At 29.6% G+C, this 11527-nt stretch overlaps 1 protein-coding gene across 1 annotated transcript; it reads left to right on the top strand.

Moving 5' to 3' along the window:
- Positions 1-4041: 4041 nt before the first annotated feature.
- LOC101495000 (uncharacterized) lies at positions 4042-5060 on the top strand. Its single transcript, XM_073368606.1, has 4 exons — positions 4042-4116; positions 4478-4545; positions 4795-4878; positions 4973-5060. Exons 1-4 carry the CDS (start codon positions 4042-4044, stop codon positions 5058-5060), a joined length of 315 nt encoding a protein of 104 aa, XP_073224707.1.
- Positions 5061-11527: the final 6467 nt, after the last annotated feature.

Raw genomic sequence — 11527 nt, 5'->3', positions numbered from 1 at the left:
GCGTCCATGAGAATAAAACTTTGATGTCATTTGCGATCAAAATTTTATCTTGAATATTTTATATGTGTGGTTGTCTAAGTGGTATGGTTGGTGGTTTGTGTTTTAAATATTGTTATCTTTGTGGTTGCTTAAGTGGTTGGTGATTTGTGTTTTAAATATTTGTTATCTTTGTGGTTGCCTAAGTGGCTGGTGATTTGGGTTTAAAATATTGTTATATTTGTGGTTGCCTAAGTGGCTGGTGAATTGGATTTTATGGTGACATGTACCTTTGAGCATGATTATCATTTCATCACATATCATATGCATCTTTGTGGACGCCTGTGTGGCTGGTTTAATTTTTTCCATTGGTATGGGTGACTTCTGCGTGGACGCCTGTGTGGCTGGTTATATCCGGATCATATTTTATATTCATATTTTATGGTTGTTAATTTATTATTTGGTTTAATTTTTGTTGTGGGATAAACTAACCCCTTACACCAATATTTAGGTACTAATGATCTCAAAAGTTGTAGGAATGATGTTTGATTGGTGCACGCGCGTGGGAAAATGAGACCTTTACTTTAAAAATAATATTTTGTATTACTAAAAATTTTGTCGTACATTGTAAAGTTATTTACTTTTCATCATTAACTTTTAATACTTTTAATAGAAATGCAGAAGCGAGATTTCATTTGCTGGTAAATAATTGAATGTAATTAATTTCAGTCAACCTTGCTTATTTTGAATTTCACTTAAAGAGACTTTATTTTATTTTGGAGTATATATGAATATTGATCTAATAACTGGAATATTAATTTTGAAAATAAATGAATAAATAATATTTTAGTAAATTGCATTACATTCTTTTACAAAAAAAAAAAATATCAAGTCATTTTCTGACGCATCTTCAAATTATTACATGATGAACTACTTCTAAAAAAAATATTATAGTTATTTCTAAAAGAAAACTATTATTTTTAAGGAATTTTTGGATCAAAAAAATTGGGGCGTTACATTCAACAATTGAGGATACATCTGGATATTTGATATCAGCAAGCATCACACAACTTTTTCGACAATTTGGACCCCAAACTTAGGTCATAATTTGGGTTTTATGGTAGCTATCCTTGTGATTTAAGCTTTGAGACCTTAGTTTCAAGAAACAAACAACATTTGATATCCTCATCGTCAAAGCCTTTAAGAAACACTACTCGTTGGATTTTTCGGTGAAGTTGACGTTGAACCTTTTCGGCACTCTGACAAGTCGATGAGACACTTTCTACAGTTTTTTTTACTTGTCGTTTTGACTCTATTCTTGCTCCTAAAATTATTATTAATTATTTAATATTGATTTTTATGCTTCGCATAATTTATCAGTCGTGTCTCGGTGATTTCGTGATATCATCGTTTATTCGGATTTGTTGTCCATCTACAGTTGTTGTTGAAAAGTTTCATTGATTTCTATGTTTGAGAAAGCGTCAAAATAAAGTAAGAGGCGAGAGAACATTTGAATTCATGAGTATAATATAGTGAGATGAACGGGAAAATCGTATTTCCAAACGATTCATTCGGAGTTGACTACGTACGACAATAATCCTTTGAGTGATAAATTGATCGATGTGAAAATATGAGAATTGTGAGATTAAAATGTGAAATAGAAATATTTATAAGCTATTGATTAATTTAATTTTGTTAAATGTGTGATATTTAATATTATTGTGATATTTGATTTTTTTTTTCTAGTTAAATGTGTTGATATTGATATTATTGTGATGTTGGATGTCGAATAAATTTGGTGCATATGTTGAATTAGATGAGTTTATGTGAGGTGATTATAAAATATGGATGCATTGTATGCTATAAGTTTATTTGACAATGACGATGTATGATTTATGATAGTAATGTTATAAATTTTTGATAAGTTTATGTGGTGATGTTAATGTTATAAATTTGTGCTGAGAATATGAAAGTACTCCATAATTGATGGAATAATGATGATTTCAACTTGTGTTAAAGATAATGCTCTTAATGGAGTAGTCTAGGATAACGAGGGGAGAAAATAGATGTTGGGAATATTTGAAGTTGATGTGAATTTTTGAAGTGAAGCTTGTTTTGTCATCATATAGGTAGGGTCAGACCAATCTAGTGATTTCGGGGAAGTACAATTGAATGAGTCTTATTGTGGCGGTCTGTTGTTGAGCCTTAAGATAAGATTGTTACACCATGGAGGTACTCGGGGTAGGGAATTCTTAGGTGACTTGGAGGTAGCACTTCAAATGTCAGGAGTTACCATACAACACACGTTTACCTCGATTGTCGCATATATGTGTCTCAGGTTGAGTTGAGGGGATTTATGAGGACAAGTCCAATTTGAATTATCTGTCCATCAGGATGGTGACATAATATCATGTCTCCTAACCAAGTACTTCAGAGTTAGAATGATACCAAATTATGGAGTAGAGTCTAAGCTCATACATAATAATGCATTTTTTTGTGTGATTGTGTTTGTTGTCATTAATGTGTTTAAAAAGTGATAATTGTTTCCCTTGGATTATGTGACGATGTATTGATTTTACTTGAGTGATTTTTATATTATAATATGATATTATTTTTCTTGAGTATTTTGATATATCATGATGTGTTATGATACGATCTATTATGATTGTTGGCGTGTTCTTCTTACTTATATTACACTATCAACACGATTTCAAAACTCAACTCCTTTATTGTTTGTATTTGACCGACTCGGTCATACATTTGCGAAATTGCAGTTACTACAAGTTAATGAATTTTAAAGTTCAAATTTGGAAGAAACTCCGCCCTGATAGGTGATCCTTAGAATAAGAGTTGTAATTTGTAATTTTACTTTTATTTATTTAATTAAAAAATACTTTTTGTATCAAAACCTTAAAAGTACTAGTAAATTATTGGAATTAAATTAAGAAATTCTACTTAAATTAAGTTTATGGAAATTGCCATTTTTTATAGGAAGAAAAAGATTTAAAGTGTTCATTTTAATTTTTGAGGGTCACACCGTTAAACTTGGAATGCTTACCCTTGTAGTACATTTTATCATGCTTTTTCTTATGCCCACATGTAAGCTGTTATGGAAAATGAAACATCAGCAGAATTAGGACAAAATAAGAAGACAAATATTGTATTTGTTTTATTCTTAAAAGAGGCTGGCTTCATTCAAATGGTCACTTTGGAACTTGCATTTTAACTGTACAAAGCATTTTACCCCATACTTTCTTTCAAGTCATTTTTTGTTTCACAAACATTTCTCTGTGTGCTTAATATCAACTGAACAAGTATTGGGCACACAAAGTAATGTTGTTTGTAAAATATAAACTGACGCGGCATACAATTGGATAGATGAAGGAAAGTACGAGGTAAAATGTGTTGTTAAAATGAAAGTTTCAAAGTTACCTTTCGGATAAAACAGAGTGGTGAAAAGAGAATGCATAAAATGAAATCTGATCATTTTAATCAAATGAAGATTTTTTCTGAGATTCTTGTTATTAATTTGAGGGGATTTTCCACATACAGTAGCATGGTTCCTAGAGTATGTATAAAGACAATAATCTTGACCCTCATTGCATGATAATGTTTTAAAATTTAATCAATGGGCTGACCACCTAACCCATGGTTTGGCCTGACCCTCATGGGCCTATGGTGGTAGGCTTTTTGGCCTTAAATCCTATGGGTTGGGGCGAGTGGGTGGGCTTTATCATATTGGAAGCTTTAAATGTGTAAAGCCAACACTTCGTTGAGGAGTTTCATTGGGTCTCACTGTTGCAGTTTGCTAAAGCCTGTGTGCTTATTGAATTCCATTTTGAATGTTCGATTTGAATTTTTGAGTAAGAGCATGCCATTTTGAAAATGTTCTTTTTTAGTTGTTAGGCCTTTCTTGCATTTGCCCTCATTTTTCCAATTTCAGCTAGCGCATCCAATTTTCCATTGTAGTTTTTGGAACTATTTGCTCTGTGTAGTTCTGAACTCATCGTCATAATCTGAGGGGAAATTTTTGATCCAGTGTGTAGTCCAGTAAAGATACTCAACATGTATGGGAGAAAAGCTTGCCAACTTGTGAAAGAATTCGCAAGTGGAGAAAAAGGCCAGCTCACACCATTTAATGTAAGCCCAAGTCTTCATTTTTATGTTAGACACTAATAATTATTTTTTAATTGTTAGTTTATGTTGGAACCTGCTTATGTTGTGGAAAATAATTTATATGATTGCTTTGATTGTTAATCCTACTTTGGCAGGTAAATTTTAGTTTTAGGAAAACGTGGTACTTTTGTCTTGCGTAAAACCCAATTATGATGTTTACAGTCTATACCATGATACCATCATTTTCTACGATTGCTAATTATTTTTGATATTGTTACTTATTATCTCGTCACACTTTACTCTTATAAAAATTCATTAATCAATCTTTATATAGTTGTTTATACGTGCTTGCTTTGGTTTGACACTTTTTTCAATGATGTTGTAGAATGACTTGTTTGAACAAGTAGTTTCAGAATGCAGTCAACATCACCTTGAGATTCAGTCCTTGATAAGGTAATTGTTAAGAATTGAGACGATGTTCATATATTTTACTAGTGTATCCCTTTTTTTTTCTTTCTGTTGGAGTATGATATCTCACGCGGGCATGAATTTTTTTGAATGTATTCCTGTGTCTAGTCTAGCCATATTGCAAAGTTAGTTTTGAGGAAATGCAGTATCTTAGCATATTTTATTTAGGAATCCCTTTCCATTGTTGTATGCTTTCCCATATGGGCATGAATGAGTTTAGTGATGCGTAAACAGGAAGATGCAAGAAGAAGGTTTGGATGTCCAAACGGCTAGAAATGTTGATCACTACGGAGCCCTCATCCATCTAACAGCCTATGTGTAAGTATCACTTTCAAATGCTATTTATCATCATGTATAGTTTCTATATTTTTCTTCTTAGATTCTGAAGTCTGAACATATATCTAACATACAGGTATAACCGAGCAGAAACTGTACGTAACTTGTTATGGAAGATAGGGCCTATGCTTCCTAAAGAAATTGAAGCGAAGCTTAATCATTAGGAGGAAGAGTATTTCAAGAAGCACTCTGTGTTGGAAATGATGGAAATTTTAATGGAATTAATGATGGCAATTAATGAAGAACTAGTGTTGTGAATTGGAAAAAATGAGAAGTCACACATAGGAGAGAAAACACTCACTAGTAGCATTTATAAGGTGGAGGTAATGGACTTGGGTTGGGCCCCAAGGGGCACCCCAGTTTTGTGAAGGAGGGAGAACGCAAGCAAATGAACCACCACACACGCGCGCGCGCCGCCGCCGTCTGTCCGGTTCGACTCGGCTATGTGGTGTATTGCGTTCTGTCACATTTTGATACGTTAATCTGATCCAGTCAAAACCATAATCAGATTGTGCTTCTGTTATCTGAGGCACTGCCCTCCCCCTTCTTACTTTTTCTTATATTTCTCACGAGTGGCCATAGTGTCATATTACGAGTGGTAGTCATTCGACTGCCATACAGAGGGTGTAATTCTAGAACGGTTTTCTATAGTGCAGTAGATATCCGATACAGAGTATTTGGGCTGTTTTATCCTGGGGACTTCGTGGTTGATAGTCTGCCTTGCACAATTTAGGTAGTGCCTCGAAACGTCTTAAAGAGAGCGACCTAGTCCGCGACTCAACCCAGTAATTTTAATCGGTTGCATTGTTATTTTTCAAAAAGTTTTTTTTAAAACTTCAGAAACAACGCTCTGCAGCATTGAAATCTTATATGTCAAAAGCATTGGTTAATCTCTCTATCTCTCACACACACACACGCATATGTATACCTTCACATAAGATAAAGGTACCGACTTATGTTACAAATATGTGTATCAATTTGTGTCTTTGTGATGTAATCAAACCTCGGCTCGGTAATTTTAGCTTCGACTGCTTATAATATAAATAATATTTAAAGCAATCACATGGATGCAACTAATCCTTGTGTTTTAACATAGTTGTGTAATTCAATTGATGTTGATGCAACTAAGGAATGTTAGCATCTATGTTGGAAATTTTTATGATTCTAGTTATGTAGATGGAACCATCATGTAGAATTTTTGTGTTGATGCACCGGAAGTTCAGTCGCTAGACATATTGAATTTACATAACATCAGCATCTAGAGAAATCGATCGGCAAAAGTCTTTGGAGATTGAGAAGCATGTATCTTATTGTGTTAAAACTATTATGCTTGGTTGATTTAATAAGTTGATTAACACGCGAAGTCAGAATTAACTATTGTAATTGAAGTTTAAGTTAAACAAAATTTATCAAGTTTCAACAAATTAATATACACGAATACTAAAATTAATTGGAAAATTTAGTTATCATAAAAGCTACTATTTTACTTTTAATTTTCCTTCGCTAAAAAATAATAATAACATATTAAATATCATTATTAATAGCTGAAACATATTTTTTGTAAGTAAATATTAGTAAATTAGTGGTTATATTTGTTTTATTAGATTTTGAACTCGAGAAGTTTACCTTAAATAAAATGTTGTAAGTTTCAACAAATAAACACAGACTAATACTAAAATTAATTGAAAAAAATCAGTTATCCTTAAGGCTATTATTTTACTTTTAATCTTCCTTCACATAAAATAAAATAATGACATATTCACTATCATTATTAATAGCTGAAACATATTTTTTTTTTATAAATAAATATTAGTAAATTAATATTAGTAAAATAATTGGTAGTGGGATCTTTGAGGAGGCGAGAAGATCGTGAAGTAACACAACCGGTAACACTGGATGGTTGGGGTGTTACAGAACTAAGTTGGACCACAATGAATGACAAAACTATCTCTTAAAAGATTTAACATTATTGTATTCTTGTAATAAGTAATATATGGTGTATTGCGTTCTGTCACATTTTGATACGTTAATCTGATCCAGTCAAAACCATAATCAGATTGTGCTTCTGTTATCTGAGGCACTGCCCTCCCCCTTCTTACTTTTTCTTATATTTCTCACGAGTGGCCATAGTGTCATATTACGAGTGGTAGTCATTCGACTGCCATACAGAGGGTGTAATTCTAGAACGGTTTTCTATAGTGCAGTAGATATCCGATACAGAGTATTTGGGCTGTTTTATCCTGGGGACTTCGTGGTTGATAGTCTGCCTTGCACAATTTAGGTAGTGCCTCGAAACGTCTTAAAGAGAGCGACCTAGTCCGCGACTCAACCCAGTAATTTTAATCGGTTGCATTGTTATTTTTCAAAAAGTTTTTTTTAAAACTTCAGAAACAACGCTCTGCAGCATTGAAATCTTATATGTCAAAAGCATTGGTTAATCTCTCTATCTCTCACACACACACACGCATATGTATACCTTCACATAAGATAAAGGTACCGACTTATGTTACAAATATGTGTATCAATTTGTGTCTTTGTGATGTAATCAAACCTCGGCTCGGTAATTTTAGCTTCGACTGCTTATAATATAAATAATATTTAAAGCAATCACATGGATGCAACTAATCCTTGTGTTTTAACATAGTTGTGTAATTCAATTGATGTTGATGCAACTAAGGAATGTTAGCATCTATGTTGGAAATTTTTATGATTCTAGTTATGTAGATGGAACCATCATGTAGAATTTTTGTGTTGATGCACCGGAAGTTCAGTCGCTAGACATATTGAATTTACATAACATCAGCATCTAGAGAAATCGATCGGCAAAAGTCTTTGGAGATTGAGAAGCATGTATCTTATTGTGTTAAAACTATTATGCTTGGTTGATTTAATAAGTTGATTAACACGCGAAGTCAGAATTAACTATTGTAATTGAAGTTTAAGTTAAACAAAATTTATCAAGTTTCAACAAATTAATATACACGAATACTAAAATTAATTGGAAAATTTAGTTATCATAAAAGCTACTATTTTACTTTTAATTTTCCTTCGCTAAAAAATAATAATAACATATTAAATATCATTATTAATAGCTGAAACATATTTTTTGTAAGTAAATATTAGTAAATTAGTGGTTATATTTGTTTTATTAGATTTTGAACTCGAGAAGTTTACCTTAAATAAAATGTTGTAAGTTTCAACAAATAAACACAGACTAATACTAAAATTAATTGAAAAAAATCAGTTATCCTTAAGGCTATTATTTTACTTTTAATCTTCCTTCACATAAAATAAAATAATGACATATTCACTATCATTATTAATAGCTGAAACATATTTTTTTTTTATAAATAAATATTAGTAAATTAATATTAGTAAAATAATTGGTAGTGGGATCTTTGAGGAGGCGAGAAGATCGTGAAGTAACACAACCGGTAACACTGGATGGTTGGGGTGTTACAGAACTAAGTTGGACCACAATGAATGACAAAACTATCTCTTAAAAGATTTAACATTATTGTATTCTTGTAATAAGTAATATATACTATAACACATTTTCATATTTATAATTTAAATAAATTATAAAATCCATTTTAGTTTTTTATGTGTTAATGCTAACATATGTTGGCAAATAAAAGCTTACAACTTAATTAATTATATTTTAAAAAAGTATTATTATAATGACTCAATCTTTTACTATTTAAAAATTAACTTTATTTTAACAATATAAATAAATAGATTTTTCGATTTTAGTTCTTTTCTTCTTCTATTCTTTTTATCGGCCATTTTATTTTATTAATAATATTTTTGGGGTGTCTAAATATTTATAGGTAGATAGAAGTGTCAATAAAGTTGAGATGTCAATTAATCACGATGATATTTTTACACTTTCATATTTGCTTTAAAAAATGTTATTTGATTCCGACTCTCTAATTTCAAGTTTACAATACATTTGATTATATCACATTAAGAAATGATATAACATTATTAGTTATAAGTGTTTAAAGATTCTTCAACAAAAACAATGATGGTTAATTTTTAAACTAAAATACAACAATGGTGCAAGTAAACCAAAATTTAGAGTATGTAAATAAATAAATAAATAAATGATGTTTATGAAAAAAAAAAGTCATTTTCATTTCATGTTGACGTATTTAATTTTTTAACATTCTCGTAAGTTTTTAAAATTACAAATAATTGTATTGTTAGTTATACAAAACTTTTATTATATCTTTATTTTATCTATTTTTATAGTGAAAAATAATTATATATTTTAATGAAAAATTTATATATTATCAACATCTACCACACAACGCACGGGTCACAATCTAGTTGTTATAATAATTGGCAATGTTGATCTGTGCTTAAGGGGCATTGTTAACAAATAACAAGGAGTCAATAGCCAAATTAGAGAAATTGTTATTCAAAATTGCAAACTTTAGACAAATGTATATTTGAAATGGTAAATTATTAGTGAAAATAATTCATTTATAAATTTTTATTGTTGAAATTATGATGTAATATATTAAGTGAATATATTTTTACTCTATGTTGATCTCATACTAATCTTTTATAATATATTAAAATATACTCTTAAATTATTCATTTGACATCTAATCATATTTTATGTCATATAACTCTATTTGTGTCACCTCACTTATTTGCTTAGTTGTCAATTTGTCATAGCTAAAATGTATTATCTTTCTATTCTTCATATACTACACAATTTCATTGCATCAACAATAAAAAAAAATTCAATAATAAAAAACATTAATAATAATTCGCAATAAACGTTTCTCTATTATCTATTTATCATTTATTAAATATGAATTTATTTCATAAATATTTCCATTGTAAATCTACATATCTTTTCTATTTTTCTTGGTTGAACAAAGATTCAAGAAGACACATACCAATGTAAATCATATAAGTACAACGACACTTATGAACCTCAACGGCAGGCTGCCAGAATTTTGAAGAAGGGTTCCAATGGTGACAACGTGCAGAGGCTATTGAAGAATACTCAAAGCCAGAAGATGCAGAGTAAACAATACTTGATTACTTGTATGTTTTTATGGTGTTTGATGAAATGCACATGTTATATTTTTATGTTATCTATCATTTAGAATATCAATAGTTAAAAAAAAATCTAATTTATTTAATTTTTGTCGATTCCAAATATTCATGTTTCACTCAATAAACCGTACATTTTGTCTCCTTTCAATCACTTCTTATTAGGTCATTTGCTCTATTTTTTTAAACCATAAGATCTTGATAGTTCCTAATTTCCATCATTGATAGTAGATCTATTATTACAATGCATATTTTTTTAGCACAATAAATCAATCGAACAATGATTACAATTTACACAATTCTTGGAAAATTAAAGTCCCCACAATAATTAAAGAACAATAATAACAACACATTTGTCTACATGATAATTTGAAACCTCTAATCTATGTTTTTAACTTTACTTTCTCTAAATCAAATTTCAATATTTCCTTTTTGTGTTATATTTGAATCATAAATGACATTATATTTGTTGTTTTTGGCTCATATAACTCAACAAAAAGACCTGACACAAGAGACATGTGAGTTGACGATGAACAGATGGAGGCTACAAATTGTTTTAACCAAATATTTTAGATTTGTCACTAATTTATAAATTGTTATTCCATTCTAACAAGACAAGCTTATGAGGAAACAATTATTTCCTCAATCTCATTATAAATACCTCATTTTCCATTTTTTATCGTCTCAAATTATTTGTCATTTTACAATATCAATACAATTTTAATTACTTTTTTTCACTAATACTTTTATTTATTATATTTTAACTCATCAAATTATTCTGCTAATTATAATTAATAAAATAAATGGAATAAATGAAACATTTTATCAATAAAATCAAATGAACTAATCATTTTCTAAAGAATTCTACATGTTTCAAATGAGATATTTAAAATGAGACTAAAGAAGTACTTATCTTGAAAAGTGATGTTGCTTTTCACACTAATACAATAAAAACAAATTATCTACCAGGTTCCAGAATTATTCTATTGTAATGCACATGTTTTCATAATTAAATTTAATTAATGTCTTTTTTAAGCTGCACTTATGTTATATATTTGTTTTAGTTCAAACTTTTTCCTTTAAAATAGCCTCTTATTGTAGAAAGAAAAGTAATTACTACTATCAATTCAAATTATTCCACCATTTTTTAATTTCTTTAGTTGCCTTGTGAATTTTAAGTATGCTAATGTCACTTAATATTTTTTTCAAATTATTATTTTTGTGACGTGAATATCATGTGAATACACTTTACTGTCAATTTCCTTCCTTATAATTCATACATCTAATTAACTATTTTTATTTTGAGATAATATTTACAAATAAAACTGTGTAACATAAAATTGTATATACAACTATTGTATTTGATTTGATATATATGTCGTTGCATTTATGGTACTAAAGATATAAGTTTTATTTAATAAGAGTATTAGTTTACAAAGCAAAATGAAAAATACGATTTGTAAATGATTAATTTTAAAAGACACTTATAAGTTATATATATCATATAACTTTTAATGGTTACTAATTTTTTTAAAATAAATCTCAACACACTTGCGCA

The sequence above is a fragment of the Cicer arietinum genome, chromosome 5, assembly GCF_000331145.2.
Source record: "Cicer arietinum cultivar CDC Frontier isolate Library 1 chromosome 5, Cicar.CDCFrontier_v2.0, whole genome shotgun sequence".
Lineage (NCBI taxonomy): Eukaryota > Viridiplantae > Streptophyta > Magnoliopsida > Fabales > Fabaceae > Cicer > Cicer arietinum.
This window is presented reverse-complemented; position numbering and strand designations above follow the sequence as displayed.

Excerpts from the sequence above, each read along its gene's own strand:
- LOC101495000 (XM_073368606.1), top strand. The coding sequence starts at position 4,042 with ATGTATGGGAGAAAAGCTTGCCAACTTGTGAAAGAATTCGCAAGTGGA. Across the intron at positions 4,117-4,477 it reads GCCAGCTCACACCATTTAAT|AATGACTTGTTTGAACAAGT; the intron begins GTAAGCCCAAGT and ends ATGATGTTGTAG. Across the intron at positions 4,879-4,972 it reads ATCCATCTAACAGCCTATGT|GTATAACCGAGCAGAAACTG; the intron begins GTAAGTATCACT and ends TCTAACATACAG.